The sequence below is a fragment of the Anastrepha ludens genome, chromosome 6 (genome assembly GCF_028408465.1).
Source record: "Anastrepha ludens isolate Willacy chromosome 6, idAnaLude1.1, whole genome shotgun sequence".
Lineage (NCBI taxonomy): Eukaryota > Metazoa > Arthropoda > Insecta > Diptera > Tephritidae > Anastrepha > Anastrepha ludens.
The window spans coordinates 54,368,488-54,387,242 of NC_071502.1; the positions used below are offsets into that span (position 1 = coordinate 54,368,488).

At 34.3% G+C, this 18,755-nt stretch overlaps 1 protein-coding gene across 3 annotated transcripts in view; it reads right to left on the reverse strand.

Annotated features, from left to right (window-relative positions):
* LOC128866861 (diuretic hormone receptor) overlaps positions 1 to 18,755 on the reverse strand; it is a 132,973-nt gene continuing 114,218 nt past the window's right edge. For 2 of the 3 annotated variants that reach the window (XM_054107878.1, XM_054107877.1), the window contains 10 exons: positions 18,146 to 18,350; positions 17,814 to 17,910; positions 15,313 to 15,406; positions 15,173 to 15,253; positions 12,702 to 12,781; positions 8,342 to 8,452; positions 7,997 to 8,185; positions 5,805 to 5,923; positions 5,680 to 5,733; positions 1 to 406 (listed from right to left, as the gene is read on the reverse strand). In XM_054107878.1, the coding sequence (XP_053963853.1) occupies positions 361 to 406; positions 5,680 to 5,733; positions 5,805 to 5,923; positions 7,997 to 8,185; positions 8,342 to 8,452; positions 12,702 to 12,781; positions 15,173 to 15,253; positions 15,313 to 15,406; positions 17,814 to 17,910; positions 18,146 to 18,350 (1,076 nt within the window). In that variant the 3' untranslated portion in view covers positions 1 to 360. The remainder of the gene's footprint in view (positions 407 to 5,679; positions 5,734 to 5,804; positions 5,924 to 7,996; positions 8,186 to 8,341; positions 8,453 to 12,701; positions 12,782 to 15,172; positions 15,254 to 15,312; positions 15,407 to 17,813; positions 17,911 to 18,145; positions 18,351 to 18,755) is intronic. The other variant, XM_054107879.1, reaches the window with a different exon arrangement.

Consider the following 18,755-nt stretch of genomic DNA (forward strand, 5'->3'; position numbering starts at 1 on the left):
TATTGGTGCCGTTGGCGTAATGAAGAAAATTTAATATAAACTTATTATGAGATACGAGACGTATTTACATCAACAACTTATTCATATATGCACAAACATATTAACAAATACAGAGTTATTAACAAAATACACTTAACAATAAATAAAGCTAGGAATTAAAAAAGAAAATCTCAGTATCGAATGTTACATATAGTACATACATGAACTTATTAAAACAATAACAATTAACTGTAATCACATTGAGGGTGATAGTTTCGAATATCAAGCTTTCCAACACCTTTATTGAACTTCTTGACTTTTCAAAACTGATCATCTCTAGAGCAGGAATAGTCTGACTGTTTATTTCTTGCTTCATGGCGACTATGCATGATTACTTCCATTTGGTACGGGACTAGTTGACGTCAGTCTAGATAAACAAGTAATTAAAAAATGAATAAATAATACAATAGGTATAAATTAAAAATTAAAAAAAAAAAAATAAATGCAAATATAATAAATGTCAACGGCAATTAGTGGGGAAATAATCACTTTATAGCAATATGGGATGGGTTAAAAATTAAAGTGGGTTCGAAACTTAACCTAGTCAGCATTTATTGCGCTCTATTAATTTCTATAAAGTGAGATATTTTCATTTTGCTTAATACAAATTTAGTTAACAAATTGTTTGTCAAACTTAAATTTCCCGTATAACCTAAGACAAAAACAAGAGTTCAATCTTTTTTCTGAACTGTGAACTTTGTTTTTTTGCTAAATCATTGGAGTAGAATAATGGAAACTTTGTCTTTATGTGGCTGCATAACTCAAACTGTACAACAGCCAAAAAAAGATAAGAAAGCGGTGTAGTAATTATGAAGAAGAAGAGACTTAGAAACTGGGCCACCTGCTGTTTTGTCACTAAACGTCACAATTTTTTTTACTGTGTATTGAAGTTTTCTTAATTTCATTTTAGGTTGATCTAAAATAATTGAAAAAAATAAGAAATAGTTCGGTTTTAATATTGGTAGAGGGGAGGAATCTACGATTTTCTCGGTAGATGGCTGTAGTGATTGACATCTCGTTACTTATTGATTAAACAATTTAAAGTTTATGCTCGTTGTCAAGGTGACATTTCACACTAAAAAAATTAGTTTGCTGTTTTTTTGTTTATTTCATTCAGTTGTGAGTTACAGGGTGTTAATAATGGAAGACAAGAAATAGAAAATTCGGTACATATTACAGTTTTTCTTTAATAAAGGCGAAAATGCACGCCAGTCCGCTGAAATTGTGAATGGTGTTTATGGTGCCGATACTGTAACAGCTAATTACGTACAATTTGGGTTTCGTCGATCCCATTCAGGGCATTTTTAATGTTAAAGAAAAAGTCAATAATGTCGAAAATGTCGATAAAATCACAGAAATAGTCGAAGTTGGCCAGCGTGTTAGTAGTCGCAGCATCGCCCAGGACCTTAAGATTGACCATAAAATAGTTTAAGCCATTTGCGCAAAAAATTTACGCAAAAATAATGGATCTCTTTTTCTTTAAACTAATATTTTCTTCAAAACTTTTTAACAAAATTTATTCGCACATATTTTTGTCGAACATTTTAACCCACTAATTTCTACCCGTATGAGTTATTTTGACTCTTATTTTTTTAAATATGAAACATATTAAGTTTATGTGGGCGTTAGAGGGTTAAAATATTTCACAAAAATATTGCTCGGGAAATTTCAGTGGCGGTCTTCTTAGACGAGTACAGTGTACGATAACGGACAAAAATTCTGCATTATTTATCGTACACACTATCTTCTTCAATGAATATAAAACGTCTCACTTTACTTTAGACCATCCACCTTGCAATAAAAAATGTTCGGCGTACGCCTCTGAGTCTATGAAAATAATGAAGAAATTCGCTATATTTTGAAATTTTTTTATAAAAAAGGGAAAAGTGCCAGGCAAGCCACCAATGAAATTTGTGAAGTTTACGGAGACGATGCTGTATTAGTTCGTGTAGCACAACAATGGTTCGCTCGCTTCCGTTCTGGAAATTTCGATGTGAAAGATGCACCTCGCTCCGGTCGACCTATCGTTGAAAAAGTCGATGAAATTATGGAAAATATTGACTAGGACCGTCACATAAGCTGCCATGACATCGCCAAGGCACTAAACATTCATCATCAAACGGTTTTGAACCATTTAAAAAAGGATGGTTACAAAAAGAAGCTCGATGTTTGGGTACCACATGAATTGTCTGTGAAAAATTTAATGGACCGAATTAACATCTGCGATTCTTTGCTGAAACGAAATAAAATCGAACCATTTCTGAAGCGAATGGTAACAGGAGACGAAAAGTGGATCAAATACGACAATAATGTGCGAAAAAGATCATGGTGCAAGGGTGGTGAAGCTCAACAAATGGTCGCAAAGCCAGGATTGACGCCTCGAAAGGTTATGCTGTGTGTTTGGTGAGATTGGAAAGGAATCATCCACTATGAGCTGCTCCAGCCTGCTCGAACGATTGATTCTACACTTTACTGTCAACAACTGATGAGATTGAAGCAAGCAATTGAAAAAAAACGGCCAGAACTGATCAGCAGAAAGGGCGTCGTCTTCCATCAGGACAACGCTAGGCCACACACATCTTTGATGACTCGGCAACAACTGGGAGAGCTTGGCTGGGAAGTTTTGATGCATCCACCATATAGCCCTGACCATGCACCATCGGACTACCATTTGTTTCGGTCAATGCAGAACTCCCTTAATGGAGTAAAGTTGGCTTCAAGAGAAGACTGTGAAAATTACTTGTCGCAGTTTTTCGCCGAGAAACCACAAAAGTTTTACACTGATGGAATAATGTCTCTAGAAGAAAAATGGCAAAAAGTGATCGACCAAAATGGTACATAATTGGTTTAATAAAGTTCATTATAAATATAACAAATAATTAGTTGAAGTTTGATTAGAAATACGAAAAGACTTTTTCGACTACCCAATATATGTAGTACCAGAGGACAAGTTGTGGTTTATTTTGGATTTTATGTCTGTTTTTATGTTCATTTTGTATTTATGTCCATTTTAGATTTTATGTCCATTTTGTACCTCATGAATTTGAAACCATTCTCCTACGTGTTAATATACATTCCTATAATGCCCCAAACCGACCTGTAGTCGACTTGCTTTTCTTGAGTATCTCAACCGCAGCAATACCTAGCGAACCCAAGCGAACTCGTCCTAACTTGCCCAGAAGTATTGACAACAAACAAGAGTTGTGCAAAATGCATAATGTTACATGAAGGTAATCATAAATTTTTCATATTTAATGCAAATAAAAATGCTGATTTATTAAAATAAAATATACTTATAATGGTAATGAAAAATTCGAATGCATTAATATTTCATAATCGTTTTGCTCGTTTGTATTAAGGAAAGCTAATAAGACAAGTAGTTTATATTGATAGGAACCCACAAAATAAATTATATCATTGAAATACAAAGCAGTTTCTTCGATAAATGTAATGAGTATTGAAAATAACTGCACCTGTGCGCACCTCCATATGCAATTTTTTCTTCCGTCAATACCATTTCTAACCTCAAAGTTTTACTTTTAATCTGAACAGAGAATTTTTACATCAAAATAAAATTAGCTAATTGTTTTTTCTTAATCGGATAGGTTACTGCATTAAGATTAATTGGGAAATGTTTATACAAAATAATTAAGGAAGGCTAAGGAAAAAATAAAATTTTTAATCAAAATTATTGATTTTTTAACGGCATGAAACTTTCACTTTCTTCTTCTTTTCGATTCGCCGCTTTTAACAAAGCGCGCTAGTCTGAGATCAAGCCAAATCATTCACCACTTGATCTTTCCAACGCCAAAGGAGGTATTTCTCTTTCTCTGCTACTACCAGCTGGTACCACATCGAAAACCTTCATGACCGGAGCGTTTGCTTCCATTCGGACGGCTTTACCTAGTCAGTTAGTCCAAAGTAGCACAAGTTGGCAAGAGAGATTCTCCTCCGTTGAGTTTCAAGCCTGTCATTCTTATCGGTGTTAATGCTTGCCCCTAATTTAACGACAAAAACTTCAAAATCATAACTCTCAACACTGACTGTTGTCTTGCCCTCGTACGCCACCACACCTATTCGCTTTGCTTCTTTATCCAGCTTAAAAAAGGCAGAACTAACAGCGCAAGCATCGGCATATGCCAACAATAGTACGCTCTTATAAAAAATTGTGTCCGAGCGATTAAGTTTTGCGGCTCGCATGATCCTTTTCAACATCAGATTGCAAAAAGTCACATGGCAGCGAGACCTCTCTAAAGCCTGGTTTGTTATCAAATGGTTCCTAATTTTTGGACAGGGAATACTAAGTCGGCTTAAAATTGCGCATCACAGATGTCAGTATCACCTTTCTTGTGCATTGGACAGAGCACACTTAACTTCCAACCGCAGACATGCCTTCGTCCGACCATATTTTGCATAGGATGCACGCACCTTACTAGCTCTGCGCCGCTTTGTTTGAATAGCTCAGCTAGTAGTCCGTCTGCTCTCTTCCCTTTTTTGTTCTTTGCTCGCGTTATCGCTATTCTCACCTCATTGCGTAGCAGAACGATAGTCTCGCCGTCAACTGACTGGGCGATTGGGATCTTCACATAAACTTAAGTATGCTTTGGACGTCAGTCTCCAGATCGGAGACATTGTTCATACAAAAAAATGGCTCAGTCTTGAAACTCTCTATAAGCTGCCGAACTCGCAAACTTGCACTTTATTATATTAAAATTCAGTAGGCTTAAAGGCTGTATACCGATTCTGAATAAATATGTAGCGTGAAATTTGATGCATTTTTTTTAAATTTGAGCAAAGTTGGAAACTTAAATTTATATGCTTTTTGTAAGAGAATGAACTATATTTTCACAAAAAGATAATCGCAATTCAATGAGAATCAAAGAAAGTGTGAAAACTTATCAATAAATTATGTTTTTTAACGAAGTTATCGTTCGCACGGGCAGACAAATGGACGTGGCTTAATCGATTTTTTCCGAAAATCATAATAACCTTGAGCACAAATATGCGGCTTAAAAATGTCATTCAGAATTAATGCATTCACATTTTATTACGCATTAGATTTTAATTTTTTATTGAATTTCAATAATTAATACATGCATTTTTTACATTAATATTAAAATGCTATGCATTAAAAAATTAATGTATTTTAAACAACTCTTTCCGTTTTATCGCAGTCGGGGTGAATGATTTAGTAGGCTATAAAATCCAAACAAGACTACTTACTGATCGGAAAGCAATTCGAGCATTTAACTGGTAATGACAACTTTACATGCCTTACAGGTCGAAAAACTGAACTGTTGTTACTTGTCGTACGCCGGACTTGAGGATCAGCCCCCATCCTGAATTACTAGCAACTTTCAGACTCGCATAAAAAATATAATAATATATATTATTATTGATATTATTATTAATTAACCCTATAATAAATTAAAAGCTTAATAGAATATATATGCGCAGGTCATCAGCTTTATATAAAAACCTATTATCACGTGAAATTACTACCGGGTAGCTAAAAAGTTTTTTGAGAAATTTTAGATTTTTTTTGTTAAAATAAAACTGCATTTAACATTTTAAGAGGACTTTACAAATTTTGGCGACTTTACAAATTCCGTTAACCAATTGTTTTTATAAGTTACTCACCGTAAGCTTTCAGTTCTTGAGCGGTGCGAGTCATCTTTGGACAGTCGATATCTGCTAGTTATTTGTTTAGTTAATATATTAGTATTAAGCTACATGCAGAGATTTTTCAAATATGAAATACTTACTTGCGTATGCGATTGCCGCTTCCCAAGTTCCGATTTTCCCGCCATCTCAAAAATCGATGTCGTAAGGTTTGGCGCACTTCTGAATTGAGGAAGCAAAATAGTAAGGACACAAAAAAGCCCTGTGCTTGCATGTGTTCGCAAAGTATTGAAAAAATTAGAGAATAAGAGAAGAAAAGCAAGAGAAAAAACAGAAATTAGAAAATAATGTCAAGAAACTTAACAAGAGCGATAATTACGGGATATCAAGTAGATATTGTGTTAAAAAACTACAGCGCAGAAATTTCGAGAAGTTTTGACAATTTTTTATTTCCTATTTAACGTAAATAATTTTTTTGTGAAAATATAGTTCATTTTTCTTCAAAATGCTTGTTTCAAACCTTGTGCAAATTAAAAAAAAATCAACAAATTTTCACTCAGTTTTATAGCCAATTGAATTAGAGTGCAATAAAGTGTAAGTGTGAAGTCGATCAAAAATCGCATTGAAATCTGACATTTGTTTTTTTTTTGTTTTGCGCATGGAAGTATTTTATATGGGAGGAAATACTCAACATTTTGTGATTTTTTTCTTTTTTTAATTAACGAAAGTTTGACCAACTTCAAACTTTAAAGCTCACTTTGTAATACTCAAAACGAATAGTCAATAAAACAACATATGAATAAGATTTCTAAAGATTCTGATTGAAACTTTAAAACTTTGATTTAATTTTTTTGAATTCGCAAAATTTTTGTGAATTTTGTGCAAAGTTTGCAACTTTGATTTATACAGTTTTGATTTATACATGGAACAATATTTTGATAAAAAAAAATTTACGGAAAACCGCTACAATAAATATTCGAAAGTTATCTTTCTAGAATGGCGTAGCTCAGATGGTTCCGTGATCGCCATATATCCGAATGATTTTCCTCTACTAATAGCATGAAACTATTTAATTTGTTTTTCATTTCGATTCATAATCCGAATTCTCTTAAGGATGTTTTTAAGGAATAAAAAAGTGGCGGCAGGTATTAAGAAATGCGGCAGGTATTAAGAAATGGTCGTTTATTATGAGTTATTTACCTATGAGTATGTCTTGTATGCATCTTAAATTTAGAAATTTTTTTTATTAGTTTTTTGACTATATATCTGATGAGGTTATTTTGATGGCAAAATGTCTGTACTTCCAGCTAGCCGTGGAAGCCTTTTTGGTCCCTATATCTCCATATAAAAGAATCATGTGACGTGGTGAATATAATTCGTTACACCTGGAGGCTAAGTCGAACATTTTGTTTAGGACCTATGCCGGATAAGCAAATTTGGCTATTCTGCAGTGGAGGTACAATATAATACCCTGTTTATTATTTCTATTGAGAATGAAATTCATTTTAAGCTCTCCGGAAACTCTACCAAAACCTCGCTCGTATGTTTCAATCAGATGTTAATATTTCGGTCCTCCAACTTTATGCTACCTCTGAATATCAGCTGGCTTTATGAGAAGCTTTTTCTGGGCGCAAAGGCTCTTGGGATTTCGATAACTCCTTGAGATACACTCATTTCGATATACATGTCCACAGTAGGGATATCAATCCCGGGATTTTAAACCAGCCCGAGATTTTTGGGATTTGCACTTTCTTACCAGTTAAACGAAAAGCAAACTGAAAAATCTTCTTTTATAGAAGCAAAAGCAAAATTTAGTTGTACTTTTTGGTAAATATGGATATGTTTGAACGTTAATCATTTTAATATTGTATCAAAAGAACAAAATATGTATTGTACTTTTGTTCACTTGTTAAGTATTTTTGCATCCAGCTTTTTTCGACGACGTCCGCGCTAAAGTATTATTAAATGTGTATAAATTTGACTTTGCCTTTTGTTTAGTTACTAATCAATTACACTTTTGGACGGATTTCAAAAGATCTATCGAAATCAGGCAAGCTATAAAGAGTTATGTTTTCAATTCTTTAAGAAAAAAATAAATAAAATCTCTCCTATGCCAGGCTTTTCAAATATTTGTGGCCTTTCCTTTTCCTTGCATGAAAATTCATCCATTCTATCCAAAAGTTTAGCAGATATATATACCATATAAGTTCAATGTAAATTAATGTATTCTTCCTCCCATTGAAAACTAACTATAATAAAGTGTGAAATTGTAGTTTGTCGCGCAATAAAATTCATTCATCAATGCAATTGTGTGCTACCACACATACATACCCACCTGTGTACTTATAAGAAAGACGCGCAGATTTTCAAACACATTTTGCATAATGCCGTCACCTCCAGGACAAAATAGAACAATCAGATACGTGACACCGAATAACGGTATGAGCACAAGCAAAGCTTTCGATGCCTTTCGATATTGACGCGTCTCCAGGGTGTTGGCTGAGCGCAATTTGGTGATGAGCACCTGGGAGTGATGAGAGAATGAGTGATGTTTAAGTGTAACAGAAATGCCAATATATTATACTTATATATTTGTACATACACATGTACATATGCGTAACATAAAAACCAACAGAACAAAAACAGTTCGATTAACTTAATTGACTGGAAATTTACTTACCCACATAATGCGTATGAGAAATATTAAATTGAGTATTAATACTAGGCAGGTGGGTCCTTGGAATATCCAATCAATGTGAGATTCCCTTAACCAAGAACATTGGATAAATAACTGAAAGGAGATGCATAAGAATTCAATTGAGTGCAGAGCAACGAGAGGAGAACTGTATTATAAGAGAAATATATTTATTACAAATTCTTTGACGTTTTAAACAAAAAATATAAATTAACTAGCATCACCCAGTGGGCTTCGCACCACCATACATAAAATGTTTTTTTTATATCGCAAGAAATGTTTCATATTAAGTTTTCTTTATAGAACTCGTAAAATGTTTAAACAGTTGAATTAGTTGATTTTTTTCATTCAACATACTTTCTAAAGATGCCACAATAGCCTTTTCTGTACTTTTTTAAAATTTGATTGTGGTGGTCACCTACATATATACAGGTAAGGTGAAAGAGCCGATAAAAACTTGTAATTAAACTTTGATTCTTTAATTTCCATTTCAATTTTTTACGCTAAATAAATTATGCTAAAATAAATAAAGTTAAAAATGTTTTTCCAGTTCCTTGAATGCTCCAGTTTTTATTATATTTTCGCCCAAAATTAATATTAACATAATACACTTACAACCACAACAGTACAACAGAAACGCTAATAAGCGGCTGTGTATGTGTTATTGTTTTTCCCATACAGGCATTTCGTATGAGAGGAAACCATTACTCACATAAAATATCATAACTCAGGAATGGCTGCACCGATTTCAATCAAACTTCACACAAACCACCTCCACAAAGATAGAAAGAACTCTAAAATTTTTGTGTCAATCGGTTCGGCGGTTCTTGAGTTATAAGATTACCAAGGAAATGTAATATATAACGACAACTTGAAATAACTCAGGATCAGCAGTGTGGTTAGGAATTTCAGCTGATATAAGGCTATCGATTTGATCCGGAGTTATTTTATGTACCAGCCAAATTAGTATATGTGCGTGCGGCAATCCCCTTTTCTGCCATTCGATGGAGTACATATGGCAACGCACCTCCCCAAATACATATAATTTCACAAATAAATCCATAAGTGCTTTACATTTTTGCCGAAATGGATACTCATGTGGTTCAAACACATCCTAGGGTTATCCAGGTCCACGTTTTGGTCTATATCTCGAGACCCTAGTTACGGAGGGGCATTAAAAATACTCTATACTATAGAATCATCAGCAGCTTCCATTTGCTACCCATATTGTACAAACACATCCTAGGGTTACCCGGGTCCACGTTTTGGATTATATCTCGAGACCCTAGTCACGGAACGGTATGAAAAATACTCTATACTATAGAAATCATCAACAGCTTCCATTTGCTACCCATATTGTACGAACACATCCTTAAGTTATCGGGGTCCACATTTTGGGCGATATCTCGAGACCCTAGTCACGGAGCGGCATCAAAAATACTCTATACTATAGAATCATCAGCAGCTTCCATTTGCTACCCATATTGTACAAACACATCCTAGGGTTACCCGGGTCCACGTTTTGGATTATATCTCGAGACCCTAGTCACGGAGCGGCATCAAAAATACTCTATACTATAGAATCATCAACAGCTTTCATTTGCTACCCATATTGTACAAACACATCCTAGGGTTACCCGGGTTCACGTTTTGGCCTATTTCTCGAGACCCTGGTATCCGATTCTTAAAATTTTAAAACACAAACCATCTACTGAATAGTCCAAACAAAGCCTAAAAATTTGGTTTGGATAGGTGAGCCCGTTCTTGAGTTATAAGATTACCAAGGAAATGTAACTTCTTTTTATATATATAGATTTGTCCACAATGACAATTTAAGGATGAACAGTCATTTAAGGTTCAAATTTACTTTTACAGGCGTTCTTTGTTTTTTTTACAGTGCCCCTAAATTCGTATACACCCAACTCTCTTATGGCACGGCCTGTTTTTTCACGATTTTTAAATAACATGGTTCACTAATATGTACATTGTTTTACACGAAATTTTCTCTAGCTATATAACATATATTGTAAAAGGTGGCTTCAAATTAATCATCCCATTTGGTTTTGAATCATTTTTTACTGAATAATAGAAATACTTTCGAGTGCTGGAAATCTTTATTTGACCTTTACATGCTCCATTGCTTGTCTGTTTGTATACTGCTGCTGTCCAGTACACAAGTGTCCAATATGATTGATGTATCTACTACGCAAAAATTATAAGTTTTTCGATAGAGTGATCAGTTTTGAGCCACCTTGTATAAACAACTCAAGAGAGCAAAAAACAATAGCTAATAACAGCCTTTGTTGTAGCGAAAATACCAACTGGAGCCGTTAATAATTTGAATAAAACCCGACAGATGGGCTGGATATACATATCTGACATAAGAGAGTGGGTCAATAAGTACTTGCCATCTACGACCACAGTTAGATATTGGTTCAGCGAATTTAAACGTGGGCGAACATCCGTTTTTGATGAGGAGTGACCCGGACGCCTAGGATTCGTGGTTACCGAGGAAATCATTCAAAAAGCTCACCACATATTTCTCGCTGATCGACGAACGAAAGTGCGTGAAGTAGCATTTGCTAACTTGAAAAAAGACTGGCGAACATGCACTTGCAAGATAATTTTCAATATCGTATGCAAACAAAAAAAAAATTGCCACAAATGAATAGGAATAATCGATTTTAAACTTATAATTCATACTTTATATACTAAAATTAGGTGGACTATTCGTTCTGAAGTTCGTTCTGATAACTTCGAGTTTATTTATTCAAAATAGTTCCCTCTGGCCTTGATACACTGCTTTTGCGCGATCTAAACGCTTTTCGAAAGAGTTTTTCAGATCACTCACCGGAATATCCTTCAGAATGTCGGTACAAACCTTTTGGATGGCCTCTACGGACGCAAAACGTTTTGCTTTCATGGCCAAATGCAATTTTCGGAATATGTAGAAGTCACAGGGGGTCAAGTCAGGCGACTACGTTGAGTGATTGATGGTGAAAATGCAATCTCTAGTCAAAAAATCAGTCACAAGAGTGGATCGATGAGATGGTGAATTATCATGCAATAATTCCACCTTCGCGGTATTCAGGGCGAGTTCGACCAATGCGATGCAACAAATGCTTCTAAATGTTATCTTTTCTCGCCTCTTTAATGAGGTCTTTCGAAAGTTGAATTCTGAGCAATTTTTGGTCCTCAGTTAACTTGTGCGGAATGAAACGAGCACAGACCTTTCGTAAGCCCAAATTATCAGTTAAAATGCGATAATTTCAACTATGATTTCGGTTCATTTACAAACAATTTCGATGGAGTTTTCGGTGATTTCTTAATTTGGGCGGCCGGTGTGTTCATTGCCATTTATGTCTTCACAACCATCTCTGAAACGTGTAAACCACTCATGAACTCTGCCACGAGATAGAAATTCATCGCCATAAACTTTTTGCATCAATTCAAATGTTTCGATAAACGTTCCACCGATTTTAAAACAAAATTTGATATTAGCTCTTAGTTCGAAACTCATTTTTGTACCGATAACACAAACATACTGACACTTCAGACGCAATAACTTCGCTTCCACTAAACCAAATGTCACCAAGCTTTCACTGGAAGTCAGCTAGGCATGTAACTTCCAACGCATTAACTCATTAAAGTGATGGCGCCATCAAAAGCATTTTTATGACACCAGTCTTGTTTATTTTGGACTTCACCTTGTAAAGTGAATGGTCTAATAATAATTTTCAATAATTTCTTTGGTTAATGTGGTTAGAGATTTTTGGTCTTGGTATTTATTTCGAAAAAATATAATATTAAGGAAATAATTAGGCCATTCCTGTATTTATGAAAAACAAAACAAAATGTGTTTCTGAACTCTAATTTACATAACTGCTACTTATGTAATGTTATTTCCGGGACACATGTTTCACAATCGAACACACCCATACATATACTTAGGTATGTAAACAAAAATATAAAGGTATTATAACATTCCTAATGGCTAACTTAATTATTGTGAAACACAGTGAACATCTGCTAAAACTTTTTTGACAGCAATTAAAGGCACTGCACCGAGTACAGTTAAATAAACACACAGAAAATGATTACCATATGCCCGAATTACTAAAAATACAACAACAATTGACAAAGCTGGGCAATGACGTAAATTGGAGTGATTTAGTTTACGTGTAAGTCAATAATTACCACTAATGCGATAAAAGTACCAATGAGTGTAATTTTACTCGTAATATTGTACAAATATTTATGAACATAAAAATGCGCATTCTCTTATTGCGGTTTATTTATAAAAGCATTGCTAATTACAAGTACATAAATATTCATCGATACTTACACCATTAAAATGCTCAGTTTCCAATGAAGTGGCGAAGATTTTTGCAATAGACCAAATAAATGTAATGACAGCGGGGCAACCTATAAAATTAAAAATTACAAGCACACATTTAAGTGCATGCATGTTTGTATGTGTGAGTAAGTTAGTTGCATATAAAATTATGATATTTAATTTCTAGTATAAGGAAGTGCCTAGTAGGTGTGCCAAAAATGGCACTTAAACAAAGAATAAATAATGGCGGGTGTTTTTTAAAAGCTTGAGAACTTAAAATGTAATACAAAAGAGAAATATTGTTGGAATTTAGTTTTTTACTGTTTTATTTATATGAGCCGCCGCGGCTACGAGTTACATGCTCCATTCGATCAGTCCAATTTTTGGCTACTTTTTCCAGCAAATCTGGCCGTATGGCGTCAAGGGTGGCTTGATTATTGCAATAAATTGTTAATTGACACAAATAATTATGTCTGCTTGAAATAATCAAAAACTTTACTTTGGTTATTGTAAACTTTATTTTTGTAAATTTCCTAACTTCATCCGTTTGATTCCAAGCGTATCTTAAAATAACTAAAAAATTGTTTTCCAGTTTACAACTGCTCGATATTCGCTATTCTTTTTATCTCTAAATTTTATTCGAAAGATTAAATATAAAAAGACAAATACTACCGACTCTCCCAATATCCCTATTTGTCTCACGACCAATAGTGGCTTATAATAGGTCGATTTCCGCGAATTTAATCACGTTTAGCCAGATAAGGTTCTATCTATCTATTATCTTTTGTCTCACGGCAAAAGGCAATTTCATGTATATATATATATATATATATATATAATTGGCGCGTACACCCTTTTTTAGTGTTTAGCCGAGCTCCTCCTCCTATTTGTGGTGTGCGTCTTGATGTTGTTTCACAAATGGAGGGACCTACAGTTTTAAGCCGATTCCGAACGGCAGATATTTTTTTCGTTTTTTTATGAGGACCTTTTTCATGGCAGAAATACACTCGGAGGTTTGCCATTGTTGCCGAGGGGCGACCGCGAAAAATGTTTTTCTTAATTTTGGTGTTTCACCGAGATTCGAACCAACGTTCTCTCTGTGAATTCCGATTGGTAATCACGCACCAACCCATTCGGCCACGGCGGCCGCCAATTTCATATTATTTCTAATTTCAGCCACTCAAATACCAAATTATTTAAGTGTACTTATTTTCCCTAAAGGAAGAAAAACAGAGAAATAGCAAGAACAAGGAAAGCCATAAGAAGAGTTGCATTCCCTATTTACCTACTTAAGTCTACGGGAAAGGGAGTTTGGGGCAAAGACATAACTAGCGTGTATGGCAAATTGTGCCGTTTTCAGTCAGCATGGGTTGATAGCGCTTGCCATACACTGCTACCGCATCTTCTTTCTCATTTCGAAAGAAATATGAACCGACCAGAGTGTAAACCGCACGTAAAAAGGACGAAGTGCTCTATAAATTTCGCGAACGGATTTATTTTTTTCAAACAAATTTCTACTACTTGGACAAACGATTCATGATGACTTGCCAAACCTTGCTGAGCAGAAATGTCGAAACAGTTTGCCATTCTCAAGTGTCTAACCATTGTGATCGATATCGATAGTTCTCATGCAGCTAAAAAAACACCCGACACAATGAAAAAGTGAATAAATAAATAAATAAATAGAAGCTAAAGCTAAAATCTAATAATCTGATTTATGGTATACACCTGCGTTTACAGTAGTAGCAGCGCAACATATTATTTAATTTTAATAAACTTCTCTTTTTTTATAAAAATATAGTTTTTACAGTTTTACTACAACAAAAACAATACGGCTCAAAATTTCAAACTTTGCACAAAATTAAAAAAAAAATGCTATAAATTTTCAAACTTTTTATTAGAATTTTTGTAAAAATTCTTGATGTGCAGTTTCGGAGTCCATTCAATTTTAGTTCAACATTGGGTCAGCTTTAAGTGATTCGAAATTCGCATTAATTTTTTATATATTTTTTTGATTTTTGACACTGTGCGCAGGTTTGAATCTCGGGGCATGAAACCGCAGAATGATATTTGATATAAAAATTTTATAAAAACTTGCACGTTTTGTTATACTATTTATAAAATTTAGTAAATTATAAAACTGCATACTAAAATTTTGTCAAAAGTTTTGAATTAGAAACCGTGAAATTAGTTTGAAAAGTTCGTGGAATTTTTCTAATTTTTGTATACAATTTCAAAATTGAATTTATCTAATTGTTAGAATATAAACTTTATTTATATATTTATAGAGAATAAAATTTTCAAGAACTGTTAAAATGTTGAGCTACAATTGTTTTCTCATTGGCTGTGTTTTTTCTGTAATATTAATGACCACTAAGCACTTCGGCAGACAATGTAGGCCATTGAGTGAATGATTGCCATACAAAAAAATAAATATATATGCATGTATATGTACATTTGATCTAAATTATGATACTTACCCCAGCCAATTGAGGCATATATGCAAAATCGAATATTATCCCTAGAAAATGTTTGCACCACCAGAGTGTAGAGGTAGAGACCTGCAGGGTATAACAGGCCTTAAAAGCCAATTACAATACAATTTATACTGTGTAAATACCTTCCACAAACATCCAGAAAAAGTTTGTTAGATTGAAATAGTGGAACATCATAACCAAAGTGATGCAGCCGGCCTCACTAGGATGCTCGGTCATCTGTAAAATCAAGTCATAATTCAATTTAGTTATATCACCTGCGGTGAAAATGGCAGCACAAAAGCAAAAATGAAGAATAAACATACAGTTTGTCTCATAACTGTTTTCACAATATAATATTGTATAGTATCATTATTTTCTTGGTAGTGGCATTTTAGTTTGAATTCCTATTTTTTGGTAGCAGAACTCTTGCTAACGCCTTGTGTTTGATCGTGAAAATAAAAGTAAACAAAAATACAAAAAAAAAAAAAAAACAACGACGAAACCAAAATGCATCATATTTTGCGTTGTCTCAAAATTGTTTTCACAACTCGAAGAAACATAAAGAAACACCAGAACTTTAACGGTATACTTTGTTTTTTTTTTTTTGTATATTTTTGGCTGCTGCTACACTTAAAGTTGATGGGTTAAATGATTTATATTCTTCATTACATTTCATCAATAAAATAATGCTTGTAAAAATGTCGGGTTATCGTACGAGTGAAAATATTACACACTCGGTTTATTATAATTACCACAAAAGTAAATCAGCAAAACAAATAGCTGAAATGTTTTTTATTCATGCACGGGCAGTGTTCAGTATTATAAATTGCGCAAATCTAGAGGCAGGTTGAAAAAGATCACACCCAGAGTAGAAAGGTAAATAGTGGAACAAATTGACGAAAACCCGCAGAGCGGCCTTAGAATGTTAGCCGCAGCTTCGAAAGACCGCCAGGGTGTGAAAATAGGCCACGAAACAGTCCCAAAGGTTCGTTTAAAACTCAAATTTTCGTCAAAAATTACAAGAAAAAAGTCTTTACTATCGCAAGCTAATGTTGACATACTACTTTCTTTTGCTTTAACTCACGTTTCGCATTCAGTGGAATATTTTTTTTGTATCCTTATTCACTCCGCTCAGGAGCATAGCTCCTCGGCAATACTCTTCTATTGTACACAGTTCTGGGCAACATCGATCCTTTTCAAGTAATCTTTGGCCGATCGCGGCGACCTCTGCTACCTGGCGGGTTCCAGCCCAGTGCCATTCTTGTGATTCTATCTGGCGGCTTTCTATGTCTGTGACCTATCCGTCGCCACTTTATGCGTTTGATTTGCCATAGAAGGGGCTCCTCATTCGTTGATCTCCGCAGCCCGTCGTTGCTGATGGAGTTCGGGCAGAATGTTCTACAGATGATGCGTAGGCACTTGTTGAGGATAGATTGTAGTCTCTGTGTGATGGACCTACCAGTTGATTAGAGACTAGCCATGTTTAACGTCCGTACAACAATGCTGACTTCACACATGAACTGAATATTTGCAGTTTAGAGCGCCTGGAGATTTGCGAACTCGCCCATACTGTTTGCATTCGCCCGAACACCGCCTGCTTTTTTTAGCCTGCAGTTGACATCTTCATTTGCTCCGCCGTCTGTCGCGATAGTGCAGCCGAGGGGGCAGAAACTTTCGACAAATTCCGTCGGGCACCCGTCAACCATTATATATCTTGGTTTATTGTAGTTGGTTCTCATAGCCTTCGTCTTGGCGCAGTGGAATATTATGATAATGAAAAAAAAAAACCAAATATTATCCCAGTGGAATTTAGGATCAGGGTTTTTTATGATATATTAAGACAAAAATAATTATATATAACCTTGATGGACGCAAGAGAGTGATTTTAGAAAAAGCCCCTAACAGCTTTAAAAAACAGGAACACTATCCCCACAGTGAAACTTGGGAAGCTAAATGCAATCATTTGAGGTTGTGTTTGTGGCAAAAGTGTTCAATTATTGAAGAAAAGAAAGAAATCTATTTATATATTTGGGTGCAAGCATTTGGATCCAATGAACCAGGAAATTCAAAAAAAGTGTTGTTCAAGTTATATACCAAAATAATGATCCCAAGCCCAAGTCTTACATATGCAGGTATTGGTTGCTATATACGTACTCAAAAATGCTAGATACACCTGCCCAAAGCCCAGATATCAACCCAATTTATGGCCGACTTTGAAAAAGAAAGGTGTCCTACAAAAACAATCAAAGATTAATGGGAAAAGAGTTTACAGGAATATGACTTAAAAAATAATTTTATCAATGCTCAGGAGGTTAAAATCGGTAATACCATAGATGTTGCAGGTGGTCGCATAAAAATTGTCGTGAAATTTTTTTGCTCCTTTATTTTGTTGATATGTGAACAGTTTTTTGAGATAGTGTCGAATATAATATCTTTTTTCGTTAGTTTTTTTTTAATATAATAACTTTTTCATTAATGGCGAAAAAGTAGAATATGTTTGTTTTGCTATAAAAATAAATAAATATGTGAAATAATATTTTCATATGAAAAGATTTATGAGGCAAACTGTTTGTATTTATACATAGGTGTATTATTATATACCTAAGTTATTACTTGTTTTGTTTTTCCAAAGGTTTTGACTTACCACATGCAGGCACATAGTCAATATCCATAACAGCGCTGCGAGTATGTATGTAAGAAATAAATTCGCGTGTATGGTGTTGCGCAGGCATTTCAAGTCTCTATTTAAAACAAAAACATTTTCAATAAATACATGAATACATAAGTTAAATATTGCATTTGTGTCGTCTGCACATATATTACTGGGCATATTGCGATTGATTATTCATTTATTTTTTCAATAAAACAAAATTTATTACAAAATGTTTCCACTTTCACATTTTGTTTATTTCAAATGAACAAATGAACAAAAAAATATATGTATATGTATTTGAAAATTATTAATTGCTTACTCACTTAAAAAAATAGAAAACGATAAGCGCTAAAATGAGCGATGTTAAACTGAGGAAGTATCCAACGAAATATATGTAGGAGGATAATTCAATTGTGGTTGAAATATCTGCCAGTTGTGGTGGCAAACTGGTTGATGCTTCGCATTTCGAATAATCGGTGTAATTATTCGCCCATTCGCCGTTTGCAAGGCAATCACGTGTTACATTTTCTACGAGAAAAAAGAGAATAGAAAGGAAATTTTCAATAGACATATGAGGTGGTGCAAAATTAATCATCCTATCGAGAAATTTATAATTTTTGTAAATTTTTGGTGTCGTACCCTAATCATATTTGACAATTGTGAACTAAACAGCTGCAGCACACAAACAGGCAAGCAATGAAGTCGCTAATAGGGTAGACGGATAGTGGCGTTAATCGGTATTAACGACGTAATTCGGAATTATCTCAGAAATTCAGTGCAACTAATGCGGATAGACAATTAGACTTAATTCTTTTAATTTAAGCGAATTAGGGAAATTTTCGATGGCAACATTGTCGTAAAATGACAGTATGACAATTAATATTTATTGTGAATGAAAAATAATGAAACTTTTAATGAGAAGGGCAAAAAAGA